The sequence below is a fragment of the Impatiens glandulifera genome, chromosome 3 (genome assembly GCF_907164915.1).
Source record: "Impatiens glandulifera chromosome 3, dImpGla2.1, whole genome shotgun sequence".
Lineage (NCBI taxonomy): Eukaryota > Viridiplantae > Streptophyta > Magnoliopsida > Ericales > Balsaminaceae > Impatiens > Impatiens glandulifera.
The window spans coordinates 8,372,732-8,400,085 of NC_061864.1; the positions used below are offsets into that span (position 1 = coordinate 8,372,732).

General features: G+C 26.2%; 2 protein-coding genes and 1 pseudogene across 2 annotated transcripts; 2 read left to right on the plus strand and 1 right to left on the minus strand.

The window, feature by feature from the left end:
• Nucleotides 1-1,440: 1,440 nt before the first annotated feature.
• On the minus strand, nt 1,441-3,044 carry LOC124929267 (annotated as a pseudogene).
• A 9,286-nt stretch (nt 3,045-12,330) lies between these two features.
• LOC124929638 (beta-glucosidase 12-like) lies at nt 12,331-14,702 on the plus strand. The gene is made up of 9 exons (XM_047470039.1): nt 12,331-12,498; nt 12,587-12,656; nt 13,028-13,086; nt 13,354-13,429; nt 13,520-13,597; nt 13,685-13,772; nt 13,870-14,128; nt 14,231-14,346; nt 14,436-14,702. Exons 1-9 carry the CDS (start codon nt 12,331-12,333, stop codon nt 14,674-14,676), a joined length of 1,155 nt encoding a protein of 384 aa, XP_047325995.1. The 3' UTR covers nt 14,677-14,702.
• A 7,931-nt stretch (nt 14,703-22,633) lies between these two features.
• On the plus strand, nt 22,634-26,298 carry LOC124929639 (beta-glucosidase 12-like). The gene is made up of 12 exons (XM_047470040.1): nt 22,634-22,812; nt 22,898-22,967; nt 23,759-23,817; nt 24,238-24,313; nt 24,403-24,480; nt 24,565-24,652; nt 24,748-25,006; nt 25,103-25,218; nt 25,316-25,536; nt 25,630-25,661; nt 25,722-25,845; nt 26,011-26,298. Exons 1-12 carry the CDS (start codon nt 22,645-22,647, stop codon nt 26,241-26,243), a joined length of 1,524 nt encoding a protein of 507 aa, XP_047325996.1. The 5' UTR covers nt 22,634-22,644; the 3' UTR covers nt 26,244-26,298.
• The last annotated feature ends 1,056 nt before the right edge of the window (nt 26,299-27,354 follow it).

A 27,354-nucleotide genomic window follows, 5' to 3' on the forward strand; every position in this document is an offset into this window, starting at 1 on the left:
TCTTTTTTGAATGTCACTTAATTCTCCCTGTTATTTCTCTAAGCCGATCACTCATCTATCTTATTTATTTCAAAATAAAATATAGACTCAAATTAATTGAAAAGAGAAACAATTATCTATTTTTCCAAATAAATTTATTGGTTAAAATTTTTAGAATTCCATAGTCTTTTTCTTTTTTTTAGTTGGAGTTATTTGAATATTTGATCAAAATCATTAATATATAATAAAAAAATAAAAATAAAATATTTTGATTGATTGATGTAATTGTTGATTTAAGGATAGATAAAATGTATTAAATTATTTAAAATAGTACTACAAATAGTCAAAACTGAAGAAGAAAAGTATTAACCTCAAACTCATTCATATTCCTGGTTCGATAATTCAGAATCAAATAAAAAAAAAAGTATTTAATTTTTAGTTTACTTATATAATTATAAGAATTCAAATATCTGAATTATTTAAATTATTAACCAAATATATTTAAATATAAATAATAATGGTGTTTAATGCGCATAAACAAACTTTATTCATTCAAAAAGAAATCGTTTTAGTCAAAAGAAAAATATTACAACAAAAAAATAAAGATAAAAAAAATGATCCAAAGTAAAATATAAAAAAGTTAATAAAAAAATTAAATACAAAATAAAGTTTCATTTATTTTAATAATATTTTTTTTATATCAAAATACCAACAAAATAATTGTAAAAAAAAATCATACCAAATAACCATGATCTATTTTGATTTACTTAATTTGTTATCTGCTATCTATCTATCTTTACATTTCCATACTTCAATAAAATAAAATAAAATTTACTTTTTCAAAAGATAAATTCTCCAACTACGCAAGTATTAATTATTTGGAAAATCTCGGACAAGAGAAAAAATGTCTAAGCAAATATGTCATTCTTTTTGTTTTTAGTATTTTAAGACCGACATGTACATTTTCTTTTCTTCATAAAGGACATATACAGTTCACCTCCACCTACTACTATATAGAATATATATATTTATTTATTTATTTATTTTGACAAATAATAAATTAAGAAGTTATTTTTGACAAATAATGATTGGTCTTAATTTTAAGAAGAGGTAGAATATTTTTAATAAAAAAATTTAAAAGTTATTAATATATAATAATAAAATAAAAAATAATAATTAAAATAAAATATATTTTAATATTTTGATTAATGAATTGAATAATAATGTAAGGAAGAAAGGTGAATAGAATAATGTTTTTTGAATTTTAGTTATTAAAAAATAAGACTTTAGTGAGGGTTATATTTTATTTTTTAATTTTTATATCTTATTTGAGTATTGATTTAAATCAAATAATATTATAATTTTTCTTATAATTATATATATATTAACTAATTTAATAATATTTATTTGTTCAAGTATTTTCAAAGAATCTCTCGTCGTTCAAATTTCTTATACCTTTTATTTTATTGATCATACATATATAATTATACATGGGAAGTTCTCTCTAGAATCATAAAAGTTACAAGATATATAACACAATCAAACATAGTCTGCATGCAATGCAATCCCATTTTATTTGATCTAGAAACAAGATAATTTTCATGCCTTAAGAAGCATTGAAGAACTTCTTCTCCTTCAAGCTGTCCACTGTTTCCTTGAGACTTACTTCAATGGGAATGTAATCAATGCCGCCTATGCTCTTTGTCTTTTCCTTTGATACCTGGAAAACAGGAGCATCTGGTTTGTCATCTGCAGCCCTGCCAAGATCAAAACTTCCAAGAATTAGCAGCCCATTTAACATTAATCTAAATAAGTAATTAATCATTGAATAATAACATTCACATACTTTTGTGGAAGTTCAATTTCAGGATAAATTTCACCTAGAATCTTCACAACATCAGAGTAATGTATAACTCGCTCCACCAAACAATATCTCCCTTTAGCCGAAGGATTCTCAAATGCTTGTATGTGTGCATTTGCCACATCTTTCACATTAACCCACCCAAATGAAGCATTTGGATAAGTCTTTGAACCTGCATGTGAGACAAAAGAAACTACAGTTATTTTTCTAAGACAGAAGACAATATTTGACTATGTTGTTTACCATTGATTAAATTTAAGATTGCAGCAGCACTTGTATTAAGAGTAGGCTGCAACAGAGGACCGATAACCATAGCCGGGTTAATGGTGACCATATCAATACCCTTCTCATTCACAAACTTCCAGGCAGCTTCCTCAGCTAGTGTCTTTGAAAGCACATACCATAACTACAACCAATTTCATTAGGAGGAACATATGTTAAACATATCATCAAAATAAATACAGTACCAAGTTTTCCCTTAGAATGATTATGGAAATACCTTATTTTCCCTGCAAAGATCAGGGCTAGAGTACCAGGTCTCATCGACAACAACATCAGGGGTGCGAGGCTTTTCGTTATATGCAACAGCAGCAACAGAGGGAGGAGGTTAAGACAACTCGTTTCAGAGATTGAACCTTTGTGCAGGAACCAAGGACATTAAGTGTTCCTTTCACTGCAGGTTCAATCAGTTCTGCCTGTATATAACAAAATAAACAATGAACAAATATATACATGGAGATTAAGGATTGAAAACAGAGGATTAAAGGTATGATTGAATGAATGAACCTCGGGATCCTTGACATCATTGAAGAATGGAGATGCAGTATGAAAAACAACTTCACAGCCTTCCACTATTACAGAATCAAATGAACCATTCTCCAGCAAGTTTGCTTTGAACAAGTGAAGCCTTTCTTTTGCACCATCAAGACTCAACAAGTGTTGTATTTTCTTTGTATCATCTGATCATTAATTGATGAGATGAGATTTAAGCATATATTAAAAGACTGATAACATGTATATCCAGTAAGAAGAAGCAAAGATTGGAACATACTGGGATCACGAACCGTGGCCCTGACAGTATAACCACGTTGAAGCAATAACTTAACTAGCCATGAAGCGATATAACCCGACGCCCCGGTCACGCATACAGTCTTTCCTTCACCGCTCATTTTCTTTTTTTCTTGCTCTATCTCGATCAGAATTTTGATTATTTATTGCCCAGAAAACTGAATTGAGGAGAAGAGAAATCGAAAGTGTCTTTTAATTGTTTTTGTTCTTTAAACGTGGGGACAAGTTAGACTTTGTCAAAATTTGTATACTGTATTCTAGTATATTTCTTCTTCAGCAGTTAGTGACATAGTTTCAATGACAATTCTCATGACTATTTTTTTTATCCTTTTGAAGCCAGTAAAAACCTGCTTCAAACAAGATAATTAGTATCGCGGGACTAATTATAATTACTATTGTTATATCAAAAATAATTTTTTTTCAATCATAATTACTGGATAATTTTGTTGCCCAAGCTTATGCTAGTAAAATGTTTGTGATTTTTGTTAATTTATTCATTTTTAATATTATCTACACTCCTGTCACATTTCAACAAAAAATAAAGTATTTTAAATGGTAGGTGGAATTGGACTATATGTCTGTTTTTATGTATGCATTTTCTTTTCAATTTGATCTTTATTTTGTCTGCATGCACCGAACATTTAATTTATATACCCAATTTGCAATAAATTAATAAGATAAAATAAATTTAACGTTCCAGCTAAAATCCTCAATCACATTGTCCATATTTTTTTTATAAAATCAAAATAATGAAACATGTTAGGAAACTAAATAGGGTTATATTACTAGGTACAAGTTATCATTATATAAAATTATAAAATAAATCATTACCGTTGAACACTTGAACCAAATGTACTCCAATCATGTTCTTGTTTGGCCAAAAATAAAAAGTACTAATGTTCAGTTCCACCAAATTTGTTTTGGAGGAATGAATATAAAATTAATGATCATCAATTTAATATAGCTACCCTCTTTTTTTTTTCTTTCAAAAAATCTGAAGCTCTAATGGATTCTACTTTGAATTTGATTGTCTTGGAATTGGAGAAATTTTGCTTCCCTTCCCCAATTTTTAAATTTTATTTTGACAAAGAAAAAGTTACAAAATTATTGTTCTACATAATTAAAATTTTCTTTAGTTATTTTTTTAATTTATAATTTAAAAAAATTATTGACAAGTTAAATTTATGTAAAATCTTAAATTAATTAACTTTCTATAATCTTAAGATTTTTGGAGTTTATAAATTATTTTAATTTTATCGATTTTACATAAATAAAATTAATTAATATTTTTATATTTTCAAAATAATTTATTAATATAAAGGAATTCATATAATTAAAATTTAAAAAAAAAATTATGTTGCTTCTATTACCAATTACAGAGATGTTGTCAAGATCATAATTGATTCATATATTCATACTATGATAATTTTCCTAATAAGATTAGATATAAGAGACGTCTTAGACTATCGGAGCCCGATTATTCATTATGTTATGCATTAAAAATATATAGATACATCTATTGTTGGTAATTATTATACATCAAATTATCTAGTTTTTGTTGGGACCTTGTACGAGACTCATAAGTACCACCAAAATATCGTTATTTGGTTAGAGTGTTATTGATGTATTTAAGTGTATTGCTTTTTCACGGCGACACTTCCGTATGGCCTTTTCATGGCGACAATTCCGTGTGTGTAAAGTAAAATCTTCTTTAGGTGTACATGGAGAACTTTGTCATGCCTTTCCAAGGTTTTAAAATTTTATTTTGGCAAAGAAAAATTACAAAATTAATGGAGACATGAGTATGACAAATAAGATGAAAGTTAATTTTTAAATTTTATAAATGTACAATTCTAGAAATTTATTTAAACTCTTAAATTTTTATAATTTTAAAATTCGATAAATTTAAAAATTATTTTAATTTTATTACAAAAATGAAATGAATTTATTTTTTTACAATTTCAAAATAAGTTATTACTTATTCAAATAAAGTTAATAAATATTTTGTAATTAAGACTTTTTTTAATGTCATTTATTTTTTAGATTAATTTTATTTACAACTATCGATAGTAAATATATAACTATAAAAGTGTACGTTTCCGTTTCAAATGCAAACCATAATTGATGGTTTTTGCTTGCAACAAGTTTCCATTAATTTTGTAAACTTGCATAATGCATTTTTAAACTTAGGCCCATTTGAAATAATAATTTTATTGGGCTACTGAAAACCTAAGCCCAAATTCGTTGTAGAGGGCTAGAGGCTACTCTCTAATATTCCTAGAAAACTTTGTTTTATGGACCATTATGTGAAAACTGTTAGGCCGTGTTCGGATTGATTGGGATGGTTTTTTTTTTTTTTTTAAATCTGAGAAAAAAATAATCAAAGTTGATGATTTTGAGAAGATGATGATTATTTTTAATAAAAAAACTTAAAAGGTATTGATATATATAAATAAAATAAAAAATAATAATTTAAAATTTAAAATCTTTTAATATTTTGATTAATGAAATAAGTGATGTGATTATTAAAAAAATAATTAACTGGAAAAATGATTTTGTAGAGAACAACAAGGTGAGACCTACTAAACATACAATTGTAATTTGTAATTGAATTTGATATGACTTCTAATTTTGTTATCATCTTTTTTATTTTATTTTTTATCTTGGTTTTATTCAAAAATATTTTTTTATATATAAAACAAAATTATTTATTTAAAAAAAAATTAATTATTAAAATGTTATTTTGTATTTAAAATACAAATTTAATAAAAAATAAACAAACTAAATATCAAACAAGCTCTTTACTATCAAATTAATATCATTTTAATAATTAAATTAATTAATTTATCAATTAAAATATCAAAATATTATTAATTTACTTTTATTAAATTAGATTTTAAATACAAAACATATTTTATATTTTAGTAATTTATTTATAAAAAAATAATTTGTTTGTATCAAAATAAAGCTTTTTAGATAAAAAAAAAAAAATTGGAAAGAGATCTACTATTACATTGAAATTGGAGCCGGTACGGGTACAGTTAAATGGTAAAAACAATAAAGTCACCCCTTGCAAATTTAATTTAATTAGTCATTGAAATTGAAGCCGATACAGTTAAATTGTAAAACAATTAAGTCATCCTTACATAAAAAAGGCATACGGTAAATTTATTTTAGTCAGAAAAGGAATTAAAAAAAAATTAAATTAGAGTTAACTTAAAAAAATAATGAAAAAATTATAAATAAAATGAGAGAATAAAAATACATTTTTCCCATTTTTTAATAATTAAAGACACAAATACTAAATTAAACTGATTTTTTTTTAAAATTAAAAAGTTATATCATATTGACATTTCTACTATAAAAAAAAATTATTATTATTATTATTATTATTATTATTATTATTATTATTTAAATGGATTTCAGCTCCCCAAACTCTAACCTAAATCCACTAATATGTTATCCTTTCGTTATGAGGTTATTTTTGTTTTCTTATAAGATATTGACATTTGAGTTATTTAAGTAATAAATAAGAAACAAAACATTTTTATGATATAAATGATAAATAAATAAAAATTAATTATTAAATTCAAATTATACTATTTATCAATTTTAAAATATTACACAATTTTCTATATAAGGAAAAAATGATATAAAAATGTTATAAATTATTTTCATTTAAGGCCTTGTTTTCTTTGAATTATTTTAAAACTCTAAATAGAATCAATTTTTCAACCACTCATTTCATTAATGCGTAATATTAAAATATCTTTTATTTTTAAATTATTAATTTTATTTTATTTATATATATTAATATCCTTTAAATCTTTTTACCAAAAATAATCATCACTTTCTCAAAATCATTAACAAACATTATTTTTTTTTACTTTATGTTTAAAAAAAAAAACCAATTCAAACAAGATTTTTTCAACAAACACCATCTAGATTTAACTTGTTGTTGTGATAGGTCAAGCCAACTTGATTATTCAAAAGAAAAATTAAGATAACACCTGCACGTTATAGCCATGTTAGTAGAACTAGAATCTATTATATGTTATTTTTTAATATTTTTATTTTAAAAAAAACATTTCATTCACAAAAACAAGTGAAAGACACTTAAAAAAATCAAATAAACTTAGGTAGGTTTGATTGCTTATTCGCTCCAACTTATTTGTTAGAAGAAGAACGTAGATAGAAAATTATGTTTAAACGCAAAATGTGTTTAATTATAATTTTTGCGTTAACTTATTACGCAAAAATATATTATTACGTAAACGTTAAACGTAAAAAAAAAACAAACGAGCCCTTAATTACATAGAGATAATAATGGGATAGTCTCAATTAGAAATGGAGCTTGCAATATAAACTTTAGTGGTGCTATATATATATTATATCCAAGCCAGGCATAAGGGAATAAAACCTAGCTAGCTATTATATGCTATGCTTGATCATATATATATATTTCTTGAAAAGCTTTCTTTGAAGACACTATATTCAAAAAGATTTGAAAAGACAAAAGGAATATTTTATTATTGAAGTGAAATTTGAAACATAATTTTATTCCGAATTTGTTATTTTGCATTCTTTTTAATTTCAAATGGAATTATCTACATTTCATAAATAATGGTTGTTTTCAAGTTTTAAGATGAGTGACTTTTTCATTACTATTTCTCATAATATATAATAATTATTTCAAGTTTAATAAATTTTTATTGGCTATTTGCTAATAAAGAGGTTGATAAGTACCCTTTCCAACTACCTAGAGTTTATATAAAACATATTATTAACCTTAAAAAGTATTCGATTCGATCTCTTTGTCTCAAAGTTGAAACAATTAATTAAGACATCATATATATGGGATCTCAAATCTTGGGTTGACATTTGGCAGTACGCACATCATGTGTATATTTTTTATTATTATAATTGAAACTAATTAATTTTGCAAATTTATATCCATGTGTTGTATTTAAGAAAATTAATTGGGTGGATCTTGTTTGTAATTATATATAAACAATGAATTTGATAAGAGATTTGGCCAATGGGATGCAATTAATTAATGTTTTAGAGTAATTGAATTTGATTGTCAACTTCTTGCGTGATCTTTGGAATCAGATCTCACTTATTAATTATGATTAATTGTCTCCTAGATCCCTTATTTACTTAAGTTAATATATAATCGATCAATCATTACTGGGTGGAAAAAACGTGCTTTTTTTATGTGATCTGGGTGGAAAAAACGTGCTTTTTTTTATTAACATAACGAATCTGCTTGGTCAATCATTATTGGGTGGAAAAAACGTGTTTTTTTTATTAACATAACGAATCTGCTTTTTATATTCTTATTTTCATCTCTAACAATATCATGTTTTATATTTATCATTACAATTTTAACTTTAAAAATAAATGTTAATTAAGAGAGTTACTCCATTTTACAATATTGTATTCCAGAGAGAGAAACCCTAAAACAAAATTAGGAGGAATTAAACCAAAAGTAGAATATATTGTTCATCTTAAAAACCAACTACACTACAATTCTATTATAAATTGAAAAATAATTAGACACAAATGTTTAGTTTTTTTATTTTTATTTTATTTTTTATTTTTTTAAAAGGTCCACGAAGAGAAAATAATTAGAAATAAAAAAAAAAAACGTTACTAAATAAGTTATCAAGCTCGTAAGTTATCGAGAAAAACGATTAACTCCCTGACGGACTTTACCGACTTTCCGGAATTAATCTCAGAAAGTATAATAATAATAATATTATGAATGATACGCATCGAACAACTACAATCAGTGAAAGTTCGACGATTTCTATCTAACCATATATTCCACCAAAAAATAATTTGGATGATAACCCAATTATGTAGTCTTTCCATATTAACTGCATCAATCCAAATTTTCCAACAACTACTCAAAAACTCGGGCATCACTCAATGAATCCCAGTGATACTCCACTAAAGACTCTAGATACTAGTCACCTCTCAACAATGTAAAGTAAGTGAGTTGCCGATTCAACCTCCTCGTGACACATACGACTAACCATAATACAATCTTTTTTCATACACATATCATCCGTAAGAATTCCACGATGAATAATGCTCCATCCAAATAACGAGATCTTGTAAGGAATCTTTAATTCCCAAAGTTTATCCTAACAAAAATTATATGAACTCATCTTAGCGAACAATTTATAGCAATACCCCACATGAAAAATATTCATGTCATGTCAATGCATAACGTCTTATTCAGATGAAAACACTTGTTTATGTCCTACAAAAAGTAAATTCTATTATGAAACAAACTCTCCATAATATTTAATCTATTTCTATATCTAATTCGGCTAGCGAAACCACTAGATTGAGGATCAAACATGTTCTTAACTGTGACATTTCTACATATAACAATGAAAGCAAGCTCTAGATACGTCGTAACTAGACTTTTGACACTACACCAACTGTCGTCCCAAAAACTGATCGAAAAACCATCTCCAAAATGAATCTAGATTGTTCACGAAAACTTTTTCACATAAAATAATATGTATACGATGAATATATATATATTATCCACACTCTCTTTGATTTGATTGCCTTCAAATTCGAAGGGAACAAGTCGTATGTAACCGATTAGAATCCTAGAGAAAGAAAGAGCAAAATCTAGCCGTTAGGTTATATACACAAATATTTAGTAGTTAATACATTTTCCCGTCATTATTGCATACATAGATCTGCCCTTTGACTATATATGAAAAAGAAAATACAAATCACTCTTTTTTTGCTCCAAACAAACCGCTAGAGCCTTCTTTAAAAAAAATTATATTTGTTCGAATTTATAAATATTGAAAAATAATTTAGATCATATTTAAAAAGAATGTTTATGTCCACTAAATTAAGTCAAAACCAACTTTATAATTCAGATGGTGGTAGCTTAATTTAGTAGAAAAGCATAAGACCATTTAAAAAATAATAATAATCTAAATCATGATTTAATTAAACGATTAAAAAATGATTTTCTAAAAAATAATATTTAAAAAGGAAACCATTTTTAATTTGAACTAAGTATTTTTGAATTGAATAAGTAAAAGAATGACAAATTATCATTTAATTATATAAATTCTGAAACTTAACTATACTTGATGAGATAATGAATCATAAATTTTGGTCCTCCTAGCTATATTTTTTAATGCTATTTTGATTCTTAGTTATTTCTTCTATGTACCTCTTTATATAAATTATTAAAAATTCAGAATAAAGAAAATTAAATATTCGGGACCACTCTTTAAAGCCTTTGCCAAATTGTTACAATAATAAGATTCCAAAAGAAAAAAATGTAGGTAGTTGATAGACATTAATTAATATTGCCTAAAAATGGTCACTTAATTAATTAATTAATTTAGTCTTCAATGAAAGTATACCCTTTATTAAATATTGTTCTAAATAGTTATTTATCTATCCACTTGACTATCAAATATTAGGTAAACAAAACAAAACAAAAATTATCCAAAAGTTTTTTCTTAACCACAATCCACAGTCTAAGATTTTGTCACTCATTAATCAAAATATTCTTAGGTCTAAAATAAATAAAAAAACAGAAATAAAAATATATTCATTCTAAAATATCTTATTTTTACAAAATGTGTATTGAAAAATAATAGTGAGAATGAATTTGAAAGAGTGAATGATGTAAATTTGAAAGAGAGAATTCGCTGAAAAAATAATTTTTTTTTTCTCTTTTTTCTCTTTTTTTTACACATTTTTTCATCCAATGATTTTATTTATTTTCTCATTCTCTTCCCTAATCATCATCCCTTTACCGTTTCTTGTTTATATATATATATATATATATATATATATATATATATATATATATATATATATATATATATATATATATATATATATATATATATATATATATATTAATATATTAATCTCGAGTTGAATAAAAAGAATATTAATCATAATTTTTGTTTATGTTTAAACAATTCTTATAATTTTTTTAATATGCATGAACTATTTAAAAAAAAAAATAAATGATATAAGAGGGAAAAGTATTTTGAGATTGTGGAGGAGTTCAAAACTAAAAGGCATCTCTATCGCATTCGTGGCGCGGCTAAGCATCTTCCATGTTTTCTAGTTTGTTTATCTAGCTAGCTCAAATTTAATCATATTAATTATTATTATATTTTATTTTTGATAGTTTATTTATTTTTATCCATATGGTGCAGTGCATGCCAATATATTAGGATAGTATTTGATACATGTATATATATATATATATTATATATATATATATATATATATTTTTTTTTATATATATATATATATATTATATATATATATTTTATATATATATATATTTTATATATATATATATTATATATATATATATTTTATATATATATATATATATTTTATATATATTTTTTTTATATATATATATTTTATATATATATATATATATATATATATATATATATATATATATATATATATATATATATATATAAAAGTTGTATAGATATATAAATTGTAACTATGTATAAATAATATAAGTTGTATATGTCATTTTTGTTTGATATGAATTATAAGAAATTTATGTAGTTTATAATTTTGTGTTTGGTATATAGTATAAAATTGTAAGATACGTTGTATAAATATAAATATAAATATAAATTTAAAATTATTATTATTATTTTTACATTTACTTATATTAAAAATAATATTGTTTATTATTATAAATTATAGAACTGTTATGGTTTAATAATTAATATAATTTTAATTAAATTATAAAAAAATAATTATAATAAAAACTCGTAAATTATATTTATTTAATTTGAATATTATTAATTAATAATTGTAATAAAATAAATATATAAAATAAACAATATTATTTATAATAAGTAAATATATAAAATAATAATTAATAAAATTATCGTTATAAAAATAAATATATATGTTTTAATTAAAATATTGAACTATTTAAAATTATATATTAAAAATCATTATATATAATAATAATATTAAAACTAAATAAAATATATTTAATATATTATATAATAATAAGTTATATATAATATTAATAAAATGTATAATAATAAATAAAAAATGAAGTGATATAAGAAAAGTGTTATACTTAAATGTATTAGTTATAATTTTATACCAAATATAAAAGTATAAATTATATAAATTTATACTAATAATAAAATCCTAAAAAACAACCTAATTAAAATATTATTGATATAATTTTTATACTATACTAATAGTGTTATACATGGTATACCTCATACCAAACGTTGCCTAGATGAATATAGAAAAAGAAAAAATTAAAGTTCGTGTTTCTTCTCAACTATAAATAGACTTAATAGTTTTGAACTTTCACATGATCTAAACCTATTCAAGTTAAACTTGACATAGCTTGAAAGATGGTCATGGAAAAGAAACTATTTCTTCTTCTTGTTCTTGCTCTCCTAGCCTTTCCTTCCCTCATAAGTTGTCAACTTGAATCTCTACCGTTGTATGATCTTACTACCTTAAACCGAAGTAGCTTTCCTCAAGGTTTCATTTTCGGGGCTGCTACTGCAGCTTATCAGGTAATCTAAAGCTAGATCGATTAGATCAATTATTGAATCTCTAAATATATTCTCATCAACTTTAATTTGTTTGCTCAATTCTTGATAGTATGAAGGTGCAGCATCCGAAGCTGGCAAAGGCGTGAGTATTTGGGATAAATTTACTAGCGAACAACCATGTAAGTAGCTTTCTATCTCTCAATCGACTATTTTGGACGTTTCAATAGTAAATTAAGAATAATAAAACCATTAATTAATACTGAGTATTATTTAGTTCTTAATACACCAGTACCTTTTCTATTTTACTATTGCCTTATCTAATCCTTAATTAATACATCATAATATATCTTCTAGTTAATTAATGAGTAGATACATTTTGTTAAACCCTCTAATTAATACAAAATAAATTTATTATATATATATTTCCATAACAACTATGTACTCTATTATTAATTATTGCCTTATCTTAATTGATTAATTATTATTAGTTTGAAATTAAACTAGCTTATTTGTCATATTAATTATTAATATGTTTAAAATGCAATGACAGGGAAAATTGCAGACGCTAGTGATGGCAAAGTTGCACTTGATTCTTACAATCGTTACAAAGTAAGTAAACTTTAATATGTGCATTCGTCTAGGAACCTTTAAATGTATGTAAAAAAAGTAATAACTATGGTGTTTTCTGTTTATTCCATTTGTTTTGTTTTAATAGCTAGAGTCGGATAATTCCTTTTGTTTTGTTGCCATTGGTTTATTATACATGCAACAATAACCCTAAATTAAATAAAGTTTGCAAAAACACGTTACCAAATTATGTTAATTATATAGCAATAATTGAAATGCATGCATATTTTACAAATGAAGTTATTGCAGGAAGACTTAGAGATATTGGATAGCATGGGCATGGATGCATACAGAATGTCAATCTCATGGACTAGAATATTACCCAGTAATTAATTAATTAATTAGATTTTTACTATTTCATTCTATTGGCTATTTTTTTTAGAATATTCTAAACATAGAATTGAATATAATGTAGAGGGATCATTGAAAGGTGGTAAAAATGAGGAAGGCATCCAACATTACAGAAAACTATTTGATGACCTTGAAGCTAAAGGTCAATGCACAAACATAATTTAATTTAATTATATTCCATATATATATACTTATTTTCTTGCATATTTATGTACATATATATAAATAGGTAAAAAGCCTTTTGTGACTATATTTCACTGGGATGCTCCTCAAGCACTTGAGGATGAATATATGGGTTTCCTCAGTCCTCATATTGTGTAAGTATATATTATGGCCACTAATGTTAATTTAATTTGGGAAGTTTTATAAAAATTTTAAAAAAAAAATCTTAAATAAGTTTAATATTGTCTCCAGGAAAGATTACGTGGACTATGCAAATATTCTTTTCGAAGAATTTGGAGATAAAGTAAAACATTGGATTACATTTAACGAGCCATATGTGTTTACTATCGGCGGATATGTTAATGGCAGTATGGCTCCGGGTCGTTGCTCTCCTTGGTTAAAAGAGTTGAATTGCACAGATGGAGATTCGGCTCTCGAACCTTATTTAGTTGTTCATCATATACTTCTTGCTCATGCTGCCGCAGTAAATTTATATAGAACAAAGTATCAGGTTTTGAAAAACACAAGAGAGGATCGAAATAATAAATTAATTTTTATTGTTTTCTTTTAAATGGAAAAAAAGATTGATTTATATTGATTAATTAATTTGCAGGAAAAGCAAAAGGGTGAAATTGGAATCACCCATGTTGCTGATGGAAGGATACCATTCACATTTTCAGTACAAGATAGGGAGGCTACACAAAGGGCACGTGATTTCAACTTTGGATGGTCAGAATTATTTAATTAATTGCACATACCATTTTTGTATTTGATTATTCCAAACTTGTTAATATTATTACTGCAATATCATTAATTAGGTTTGTGGATCCTATGGTTCACGGTGACTATCCAGAGGTGATGCGTCGCATTGTTGGACTCCGACTTCCAAAATTTACGAAAGAAGAATCTACTTCGTTAATAGGTTCATATGATTTTATCGGAGTGAATTATTATACCTCCACGTACGTATTCAATAGAAAAATTATCGCCAATCCAACTCAACAAACTTACTTCACCGATACTCATGGTTACACTTTATGTAAGTGTTTATTTATTTAGTAATTATATAATCTCTTCACTTAATTAATTCTCCACTAATTATGATTTATTTCACTTATTTCTTTAATTAGCTGAGCGCAACGGACAATTAATTGGGCCTGTGGTATGGTATTTTTTATTATGTTCTTATTTAAATTTATAAGTTTCTTGCTCTCATGTATATATGGCAATTGATATACATTTCAGGCTGGTTCAGTTTGGCTCAATGTTTATCCAAAAGGAATTCGGGATTACCTTATCTATATAAAAGATAAATATGGAAACCCAAGAGTTTATATAACTGAAAATGGTATATCCGAACCCAACGATCCTTCAATTCCAGTTGATGAAGCGCTTATCGATCCATGGAGAATCAGCTATCACTTCTCCCACCTTGACTTCATTAGAGCTGCTATTTCGTAAGTTGCTATTAATAGTAGGTTATTTATAATAATACTGAAGCATTTAACATAAGTTTTGTTATGGTTGAACAGGGAAGGTTCAAATGTGCAAGGTTACTTTGTATGGACGTTGCTGGATGATTTTGAATGGAACTCGGGCTATACAGTTCGCTTTGGCATTGGTTACATAGACTATAAAGACAATCTAAAAAGATACAAGAAACTTTCTCACAAATGGTTCACCAAGTTTCTTAAACCCGATTCGGATATTGTTTGGAGTGATTTGGAAGTAAGGAAATGAGAGTGAACCTACTATTTTGTCATTCATGAATAAGATTTAATTACTTGTCATTTCCTATAAACTAAATGAGGCCTCTCTCTCACACACTTGAGATACTTCCACAAATAAGAACCATATAATAAATTGAGGGAGGGATTGAAATGATGTAATTTTTTTTAACTAATCAGATTGTGTTAAGTTATTATCTCTCTTTCCTTCTTTCAAATTCATTTTCTTTTCATTTCTCTAATAAATATTATATTCTCATATCATAATTGTTTGATTACACCGTCAAATTACTTGAGCGGGTTAACAATTTTGAAACTAGCGAAAATGATTGATGACAAGTTTTACAAGATTGTGAATAATAATAATAAAAAAAAATCACCATATGCTTTAACATGCATTATGTGATTTTATTTTTGCCTTAGCTACTTCTTCCATTTTTTTTCATCAATACTTTTATTTTTTATTTTCACTCTCTATATTTGTACTTTGATATACATTTTACTTGATGTTTTTTTAAATATAAACAGTACATTTGAAAAATAAAAATAAATTGAAGATGAAAGGCAGTTGCAAAATATATATATATAGCATTTGAAAAGTGGTTGTGATTTGAAGAGTGAGGATGGATTTTACAGCAAATTTTATTGATCATGGAAGACTGACAATTTTTCTTCTGCTCAAATCATCCAAATTATTACATTTTGTAATATTAATGATCCAAAAACGTTGAAATCTCGTCAACTAAAGACCAAAACAAAAACATGAGCATCTACACAAATAAAATGTTGTGTTACATGATGATGCAACCAATGCTAGAAGTTGGTAATTAACATGGTAATTTGGCAGAGTTCAAATTGTGCCTAATTAATGATATAACAATAAACCATAATAAAAAAAACCAAAATAACATTTTCCGACGCTTAAAAAGGATGTTTCCGTATTTATTTACGTCGCCAAATACCTTACCGGCACCTAATTTTGGACTGGCAAAAGTCTTTACCGGCGCTAATATATGCGTCGATAGAATAAAATTAACGCCAATAAATATAACCTTTGAGATGTCATTCATGTAGCATTTTTTTAATAGTCTACGCTATGCTGATTTAATTATTTAGCTATATTTGAGTTTAATATTATTTTTATTTAAAATTAAAAAAAACAAACTAAATACATATGATTAAAATAAAATTTAATAACTAAAATATTATAATATAGAGTAAAATAAATCAAAATCAACCATTCAATTCATAAAAGTTTTTTTTTTATATTTGAAATTAAAGTAACTCATTTTCATTTCTTTTAAAAAATTGAATCATGAATAATATATTTAGACATATATACTTTACAACTAATTCGTTTAAACCCGTGTGAAGTATAAATATAAACATATATTACAATGAATATTTTTGCAATTTCAAATAAGTTATTTTTACAATTTCAAAATAAGTTATTACTTATTCAAATAAAGTTAATGAATATTTTGTAATTAAGATTTTTTTTAATGTCATTTATTTTTTAGATTAATTTTATATACAACTAACAATAATTATATATAACTAAATATAAAAGTGCATGTTTCCGTTTCAAATGCAAACCATAATTGATGGTTTTTGCTTGCAACAAGTTTCCATTAATTTTGTAAACTTGCTTAATGCATTTTTAAACTTAGGCCCATTTGAAATGATTATTTTATTGGGCTACTAAATACCTAAGCCCAAATTTGTTGTAGAGGCTACTCAAATATTCATAAAAAATTTTGTTTTATGGAAAAAAAATTTGTGGACAATTACGTGAAAACTAGATTATAATCAATTTATGTTAAAAATTGTAATTCATTAGTAACTCTTAAATTATTTCAGAAACATAAAATTGTAATGGAATTTGGTTTAATCGTAACGAAAGTATGATATATATTCAGAGTCGAGTTTTGGGTTGTCCTAGTCCCAATACAAAAATAAAAAAATCATATTTTGTTATTGACCTAAGTCTAATATTAAAAATTAATAAAAAAAAATAGTGAGATTTTAACTCGTAACAAAATAAAAATTTTAAGTTTATATCTTGAACCACTAAACTACAACTTTTTATATTTAAAAGACCATAAATTTATCAAAATATCTTATATATTTTATTAAATGAGTTGCTCTAAAGAGTGAGTTACCCTAGACTAATGACTACTTGTCATTCTTTTTTTTAATTTTTTTTTATCCTGCGCTTTATTCAAAAGTATTTTTTAAATAAAACAAAATTATTTAAAATAAATTATTAAAATGTCATTTTTAATTAAAATATAAATTTATTAAAAAAATAAGCTAAATATCAAACAAGCTCTTGTTTTTTTAAATGGTCTCTCTATACTATCTAATATCATTTAATAATTAGATTAATCAATTTATTAATTATAATATAATTATTTTACGTTCATTAAATTTAGATTTTAAATACAAAAAAATATTTTCATAATTTATTTTTAAAAAAAATCCAAAATTAATTTGTTTTTATCAAAATAAAGCTTTTTAAATAAAAAAAAATTATATTTGAAAAGATAAATATATGTTTAATATGATGACCCATACAGAGTACATAAAAGTAGACCTAACATGTCTTAATTTCTCGCTACCAGTATCGTAAATTTGATGAAACATATATAGCATGCCTTTACTAATTTTTTTTATTTTTAACCTTTTGTCAAGGCAAAATGTCACTTTTGTCCTTGATTTAAAAAAAAAAAATTGATTTTCTTTTCTGTTTCCCTTTCCTTCTCATTTCCCTCCCTCTCTCTCTTTTCAACTTCCCCTACCCCGAAGACGATCGATGACGACGAAGCTGAAGGAACCAACGAAGCCACCATCATCTTCTTCTTCTTCTTCTTCTCCTCTCCCCCGACGACGAAGCCGAAAGAACCAACGAAGCAACTCAGAACGAAGCCACCACCATCATCTTCTTCTTCTTCTCCTCTCCCCCGACGACTATTCGACCCCCGACGACTATCCGCCCCCGACGATGGAAAAAAGCAGAACGAACGAAGGTTGAGGTTGATGGTGAGTTTTCTCCGAAGCAACGAACTCCGAGGTTGAGCCCTCGATCCCGTCGGAGACGAATGCGCATCTGTCGCAGGCGACAGATGCGCATTCGTCTGCGACAGCCTACAACAACCTTCGACATATGCATTTTAAACCCAAAACGATCCAGTCAGCCAATAAACCTAAACCTAAACAATAAACACTAAAACCCTAAACCTAAAACGGGAAAACTCGGATAGAAACGGGAAAACATGAAAGATAAACTCACATTCGTCGTTCTGGAGTTCTGATTCTCGTCGGAGGCTCTTATTTGTCGTCGGAGGCTCGTCGGGGTTCGGAGGAGAGGACGTCGTCGATGTTTCGGCTTGATCGATCGTCTTTGGAGGAAAGTTGAAAAGAGAGAGAGGGAGGGAAAGGAGAAGGAAAGGGAAACATAAAAGAAAATTAATTTTTTTTTAAAAAAAAAATAAAGGGCAAAAATGACATTTTGTCTTGACAAAAGTGACATTTTGCTGGCAAAATGTTAAAAATGAAAAAATTAGTAAAGGGATGCTATATATATATATGGTAATAACCCTCTTACGGAGTTATTTCATCAAATTTCACCTTGATTTGATCATGTGCGTGCATATGCTTGTGTGCCTATTGGCTTCTTTAGTAATATTGATTTTTTTTTAATTCATTGATTTAACTAAATTTTTATATTTTTTAATTAAGAGATCTAATATTACATTAATGTTGGAGTCGATACAGTTTAATTGTAAAAATAATTAAGTCATCCCGACAGAGATGAGGCTTATTGTAAATTTAATATATAGAGTAATGGACGGGTTTAGACATTTAAGTTGAGTTGGGTTAAAAAAATAATAGAAAAATTATAGATAAAACGAGTGAATAAATGTAGGTAAGTTTTTCCATTTTTAAATGAATAAATAAATTAAATTAATTTTTTAAAGAAAATTAAGCAGTATTTCACATTTTTTTCGTAAAAATAATAATTATTATTAATTTGTTATAGGAATGGTTTTATCGAACCGTAACATATATCTCCCTAGAATGTCATTTCTCAATATTCATTATTAGGAAGTTATTTTTGTTTTCTTATAAGATATTGAAAATTTAGTTATTTAAGTAATATATAGATATATTTTAATGATGTGAATGATAAATAAATAAAAAATAAAAAATAAAAAATAATTATTAAATTCAAATTATCCTAATTATCAATTAAAATATTAAACAAAATTTCTATACTTGAAAAAAAAATTATATAAGAATGTTATAAATTCTTTTTAAGAAAATAATTTCTTCACCAAACACCATTTTCAATAATAAAATCTGAAAAAATACACATCAAGATTTTGTTGTTGTTGTGTTGGTCAAACCAACTTGATTATTCATAAAACAAATTAAAACAATTGATATGAAATTAAGATGACAACCATGATTGTCATGTTATGTATTGTACGGATGAACTATAACCTATTATTATTATTAATATTATTATTATATGCAATTTTTTAAATCTTTTTACTTTAACAAAATTTTCATTTCATTCACAAAACAAACTTAATTAACAAATCAAATAAAGTTAGGTAAGTTTCATTTAGATTATTTGCTTTAACTTATTTGTCAGAGAGGAAGAAGCAAAATGTGTTTGATTATAAATTTTATATTAAATTTATTACGCAAAATTACTATAATAAATTATTAATTTAATATTAAACGTAAAAATTATAAACTAATTAAATGAGCCCTTAATTGCATGAAGATATATAATAAGGGATAGTCTCACTGAGAGATGAACTTGCAATATAAACAACGTCAATGGTCTATATCCAAGCCAGGCATTAGGAGAATAAAACCTATATATATATATATATATATATATATATATATATATATATATATATATATATATATATATATATATATATATATATATATATATATATATATATATATATATATTTACATATATTTCTAGAAAGTTCTCTTAGAAGACACTATATATATGTTCATAAAGATTTGTAAAGACAAAAGGAATATTTTATTATTGAAGTGAAATTTGAAACATAATTTTATTCCGAATTTGTTATTTTGCATTCATTTAATTTCAAATGGAATTATCTACATCTCATAAATGATGGTTGTTTAGTGGGCAACGGTGATTCATGTTTAGCTCCATTGTATGTATAAATTAAATTTTAGTATTTTTATTTCACTTTTCTTAAAAATTATTAGTCATACTCTTTATGGTCTGTAAAGGAATTGAACCTAATTAATTTTGCAAAAATATATCCATGTGTTGTATTTAAGAAAATTAATTGGGTGGAACTTGTTTGTAATTATATATATTTTACAAATTTGAATTTGATAGGTCAATTGTGGAGGCTAAGATCGAAGACCAAGAGATTTGGCCAATGATCAGATGCAATTAACGTTTTAGAGTTGAATTAATTTGATTGTCAACTTCTTGCGTGATCATTTAGAATTAGATCACTAATTAATTAATTAATTAATTATGATTAATTGCCTTACAAGGAATTAAGGACCCTTTTAGATCACTTATCACTCAAGATAATATATAATCGGTCCACAATCATTAATATTGGGTGACAAAAAACATGCTTTTTTATTAACATAAAAGATTCTGCTTTTTATATTCTTATTTTCATCTGCATTACAATTCTATTATAAATTTAAAAATAAATGTTTAGTAGTTAATACATTCTTTTTTTCCAAGTCAAAAGAAAAAGAAAATACAAATCACTCTTTTTTTTTTCTCCAAACATACCGCTAGCTAGAGCCTTCTTCCAAAAATATTTGTATTTGTTCGAATTTATAAATGAAAAATAATTTAGATCATATTTACAAAGATTGATTTTACACCAAATTAAGTCAAAACCAACTTTATAATTCAGATGGTGGTACGTAGCTTAATTTTGTAGAAAAACATAAGATCATTTAAAAATAAATAAATAATAATCTAAATCATGATTTAATTAAATGATTAAAAAATGGTTTTCTAAAAATAATATTTAAAAAGGAAACCATTTTTAATTTGAATTAAGTATTTTTGAATTGAATAAGTAAAAGATTGACAAAATTTGAAATTTCTGAAAACTTAACTATTCTTGATGAGATAATGAATCATAAATTTTGGTCCTCCTAGCTATATTTTTTTAATGCTATTTTGATTCTCAGTTATTTGTACTATATATGTACCTCTTTATATAAATAATTAAAAATTCAGAATAAAGAAAATTAAATATTCGGGACCACTCTTTAACGCCTTAATTTGCCCAATTGTTACAATAATGAGATTCCAAAAAAAAAAAATTGTTAGGTAGTTAATAGACATTAATTAATATTACTAAAAGGTGGTCAATTAACTAATTTAGTCTTCAATGAAAGCATACCCTTTATTAAATATTGTTATAAATAGTTATTTATCTATCCACTTGACTATCAAATATTAGGCAAGGAATTGGTTGAATAAATAAATAAAATTTTCTATTTCTAGTCTTTCATAGAGTATGACTGAAATTTATTAAATGATGCAAGAGTCCTTAGGTACATTTTATAAAGTTTAGATTGAGACGACTGATATGATATACATATATATTTAGGTCGAAATTTCAATGATCGTAGTCATCCGATTTATATAATTTATAATGTTATTATTATGTCGTTTTTTTTATATTTGTTTCAAAAAATCGGTGGAGTCGGTCGGGGAATTAATCATTCTTATTGAGGATATACAAGCTCGATAACCTATTGCGTTTTTTTCTTCTAATATTCATGTTTTTGTGACTATTTATTTTTATTTTATCATGTAATGTTTGTGTTTGTGTTTATGCATGAACCATATAAAATTAAAATAAAAAATTGAATTATTTTTTAAAAACAAAAAAAAAAAAATGGAAAAGTATGCTTTGAGATTGTGGAGGAGTTCAAAACTAAAAGGTAAAAAGAATGATCAAACATGTATTTTTCAATATTCCACATGAGATTGAAAGGCGGCTTAAGCATCTCTATCGCATTCGTGGCGGCTAAGCATCTTCCATGTTTTCTAGTTTGTTTATCTAGATTTAATCATATTAATTATTAGTCTATTTATTTATACCCATATGGTGCATGCCAATATATTAGATGACTATAGAAAAATGACAAATTAAAGCTCATGTTGTGCTCAATTATAAATAAGACTTAGTTGTTTTGAACTTTCACATGATCTAAACCTATTCAAATTAAACTTAACATAGCTTGAAACATGATCATGGAAAAGAAACTATTTCTTCTTCTTGTTCTTGCTCTCCTAGCCTTTCCTTCCCTCATAAGTTGTCAACTCGGATCTCTACCGTCGTATGATCTTACTACCTTAAACCGAAGTAGCTTTCCTGAAGGTTTCATTTTCGGGGCTGCTACTGCAGCTTATCAGGTAATCTACAGCTAGATCGATTTGATCAATTGAATCTCTAAATATATTCTCATCAACTTTTGTTTGCTCAATTCTTGATATATAGTACGAAGGTGCAGCATCCGATGGTGGCAAAGGCGTGAGTATTTGGGATACATTTACTAGCGAACAACCATGTAGATTTCTATCTCTCAATCTTTACTTCTTTTTATTTGGTTTGATTAATTGTTAGTAAAATAGAGAATATTAGAGAAAAACCCATTTTTTAAACTATTTTAAATATAAAATAGGTTATTATTATTTTTTTTAATAGTTCATATACTAGAAAAAAATTGAGAATCTTTAATTTTAAGCAAACAAAATTAAGTATGATATAATTTTTTATTTAAAAAGAAAACAAGGAAATAAAAACAAAAACCAAGAATAAGCCACATAAATCAAGATTAATTGGCCTCATATAAGTTTATATTAAGTTATTGTAATAATACTGCAAAGAATAAAATATTGTAATTTAAAAAAAAAAACTTAAAAATTTGAAGAAGGAAAAGATGCTTCACCACTCAAAAAAAAAAGAAAAAGAAAAAGAAAAAAAAGCAAACGCAATATCTGCCACCCACTAAGACAACTATTTTGGACGTTTCAAAAGTAAAGAATAATAAAACCATTAATTAATACCGAGTATTAGTTAGTTCTTAATACACCATCTTTTTTAGTTGATTATATTATATTATAGTTAAATAACAACTATTTTACTATTGCCTTATCTAATCCTTAATTAATACTTCATAATATATCTTCTAGTTAATGAGTAGATACATTTTGTTAAACCCTCTAACTAATACAAAATAAATTTATTATATATATATTTCCATAACAACTATGTACTCTATTATTAATTATTGCCTTCTCTTAATTAATTAATTAATTATTATTAGCTTGAAATTAAACTAGCTTAATGCAATGACAGGGAAAATTGCAGACGCTAGTGATGGCAAAGTTGCACTTGATTCTTACAATCGTTACAAAGTAAGTAAACTTTAATATGTGTATTCATCTAGGCACCTTTAAATATATTTAAAAAAAGTAAAAGCGACGGTGTTTGTGTCGCTATTTACCAAAGGAAACCGTCATTTTAAGCAGTATTTGTCAAGTGACGGTATAATAGTGACGGATTTGACTACCGTCGCTATTGTTTCTCAGCAATTGGGATTTGAGTAATATCACTGGTTATATATGTTCGTCGCTGTTTTCTGTTAATTCCATTTATTTTGATTTAATAGTGACGGATAATTCCTTTTCTTTTTTTAATTTCGTTGCTATTGGTTTATTATACATGCAACAATATACCTAACTAAAATAATGTTTCGAAGAACACATAACCAAGTTATGTTCATTATATAGCAATAAAAGAAATGCATGCATATTTTACAAATGAAATTATTGCAGGAAGACTTAGAGATATTGGATAGCATGGGAATGGATGCATACAGAATGTCAATCTCATGGACTAGAATATTACCCAGTAATTAATTAATTAATTAGATTTTTACTATTTCTTTCTATTGGCTATTTTTTTAGAATATTCTAAACATAGAATTGAATATAATGTAGAGGGATCATTGAAAGGGGGTAAAAATGAGGAAGGCATCCAACATTACAAAAAACTATTTGATGACCTTGAAGCTAAAGGTTAATGCACAAACATAATTTAATTTACTAAAATTATATTCCATATATACTTAATCTCTTGCATATTGATGTATATATAAATAGGTAAAAAGCCTTTTGTGACTATATTTCATTGGGATGTTCCTCAAGCACTTGAGGATGAATATATGGGTTTCCTCAGTCCTCATATTGTGTAAGTATATATTATGGCCACTAATGTTATATTAATTTGGGATTAGTTTTTTAAAAAATGAAAAAAAAATTAAATAAGTTTAATATTGTCTCCAGGAAAGATTACGTGGACTATGTAAATGTTCTTTTCGAAGAATTTGGAGATAAAGTAAAACATTGGATTACTTTTAACGAACCATACATGTTTACTATCGGCGGCTATGTAAACGGTAGTTTGGCTCCGGGTCGTTGCTCTCCTTGGTTAAAACAGTTGAATTGCACCGATGGAGATTCAGCTGTCGAACCTTATTTAGTTGTTCATCACATACTTCTTGCTCATGCTGCTGCCGTAAATTTATATAGAACAAAGTATCAGGTTTGAAAAACACAAGAGAGGATCGAAATAATGAGTTAATTTTTATTGTTTTCTTTTGAATGGAAAAAAAATTGATTTATATTGATTAATTTGCAGGAAAAACAAAAGGGTGAAATTGGAATCACCCATGTTGCTGATGGAAGGATACCATTCACATTTTCGGTAGAAGATAGGGAAGCTACACAAAGGGCTCTTGATTTCAACTTTGGATGGTCAGAATTATTTAACTAATTGCACACATGATTGTTATATTTGATTATTCCAAACTTGTAAGTTAATTGTTAATAATATTGCAATATCATTAATTAGGTTTGTGAATCCAATGGTTAACGGTGACTATCCAGAGGTGATGCGTCGCATTGTTGGCCTTCGACTTCCAAAATTTACGGAAGAAGAATCTGCTTTGTTAATAGGTTCATATGATTTTATCGGAATAAATTATTATACATCCATATACGTATTTAATAGAAAAACACCCGCCAATCCAACACAACAAACCTACTTCACCGATATTAATGCCTACACTTTATGTAAGTGTTTATTTATTTAGAATAATTATCTAATCTCCTCACTTAATTAATTCTCCACTAACTATGATTTATTTCACTTGTTTCTTCAATTAGCTGAACGCAGCGGACAATTAATTGGGCCTGCGGTATGATATTTTATCATGTTCTTATTTAAATCTATAAGTTTCTTGTTCTCATGCATATAGCGAAATTGGCATACATTTCAGGCTGGTTCAGTTTGGCTCAATGTTTATCCAAAAGGAATTAGGGATTACCTTATCTATATAAAAGATAAATATGGAAACCCAAGAGTTTTTATAACCGAAAATGGTATATCCGAAACAAACGATCCTTCAATACCGCTTGATGAAGCGCTTATGGATCCATGGAGAATAAGCTATCACTTCTCCCACCTTGACTTTATTAGAGCTGCTATTTCGTAAGTTGCTATTTATAGTAAGTTATTTATAATAACATGGAAGCATTTAACATAAGTTTTGTTATGGTTGAACAGGGAAGGTTCAAATGTGCAAGGTTACTTTGTATGGACGTTGTTGGATGATTTTGAATGGAACTCGGGCTATACAGTTCGTTTTGGCATTGGTTACATAGACTTTAAAGACAATCTAAAAAGATACAAGAAACTTTCTCACAAATGGTTCACTAAGTTTCTTAAACCTGATTTGGATATTGTTTGGAGTGATTTGGAAGTAAAGAAATTAGAGTGAACCTATAATATTGTCAATTAATTGTCATTCATGAATAAGATTAAATTACTTGTCATTTCCTACTAATTAAATGTGGCCTCTCTCACACACTTGCCCGATACTTCCACAAATAAGAACCATCTAATGAATTATAAGGTCAGATCATAATTTTTGACACTAAGTTTAAATTTTTTTGAAAATAGTGTAAATGATCTATAATGAGTTTTACATGATTGTGTCCAAATATTAATGATTCAAAAACAAATTGAAATATCGTTACGAAAACAAAAACATGAGCATATAAACAATTAAAAGGTTGTTTTACATGATGTAGCCAATGATAGAAGTTGGTAATTAACGGAGTAGTAATGTCTGGTACTTGCAAAATGTAGTTGAAGTTAAGAGTTGTGCAGGGCAAGGATCAAATACTGCCTAATCCATGATATCACACTATAACAAAAATAACTTTTTCTGACGCTTAAAATATGTTTTTCCGGCGCTATTTATCGCCGACGAGTATCTCAAACTAATTTAACGTCGTAATGAGTGATGACAAAGTCTTTACCGACGCAAAAACAAGCGCCGGTAAAAAATTAGCACCCCATAAATATAACCTTTGATACGTCATTTCTGTAGCAAATTTTTAATATTCTAGATATTCTGATTTCAATAATGATTTAATTTGTAAATACAATTTGAGTATCTTAACCAGATCAGATCTTCTGCTACCGATTGCCGTGTTCCCCTGTGGCGCACCAATCAGATTGCAGCATTATTAATTTAATAATAAATCAATCTGGGCAGGAGACGGAGGGAGGGAGAATCCGGAATCCGGGTTTAGGCCCGGGTTCACACAAGACGCCGTTAACGGAAGCGCCCGTTAACGCCAGGAAATAATATAATATTCAGATAATACCCAGATAAGATATCTTCGCTCTGATCTACACGCCCGTTGCCATGACCCTCATGTAAACCCCGCATACCCACCCATGAGAAGAACGCCTGACGTTCATGAAAATACACTTACACGTCCATGTAAAGACCGAATTGACATGCATATTATATTTACGTTTTTTAAATATTAATTTAATTTATTAAATAACACAGGCAGCGATATAATATTCGCTTCAAG

Coding starts and splice junctions, on each gene's coding strand:
- LOC124929639 (XM_047470040.1), top strand. CDS start 22,645: ATGATCATGGAAAAGAAACTATTTCTTCTTCTTGTTCTTGCTCTCCTA. Junction 24,481..24,564: donor TGATGACCTTGAAGCTAAAG/GTTAATGCACAA, acceptor ATATATAAATAG/GTAAAAAGCCTTTTGTGACT. Junction 24,653..24,747: donor TTCCTCAGTCCTCATATTGT/GTAAGTATATAT, acceptor TATTGTCTCCAG/GAAAGATTACGTGGACTATG.
- LOC124929638 (XM_047470039.1), top strand. CDS start 12,331: ATGGTCATGGAAAAGAAACTATTTCTTCTTCTTGTTCTTGCTCTCCTA. Junction 12,657..13,027: donor ATTTACTAGCGAACAACCAT/GTAAGTAGCTTT, acceptor ATGCAATGACAG/GGAAAATTGCAGACGCTAGT. Junction 13,598..13,684: donor TGATGACCTTGAAGCTAAAG/GTCAATGCACAA, acceptor ATATATAAATAG/GTAAAAAGCCTTTTGTGACT.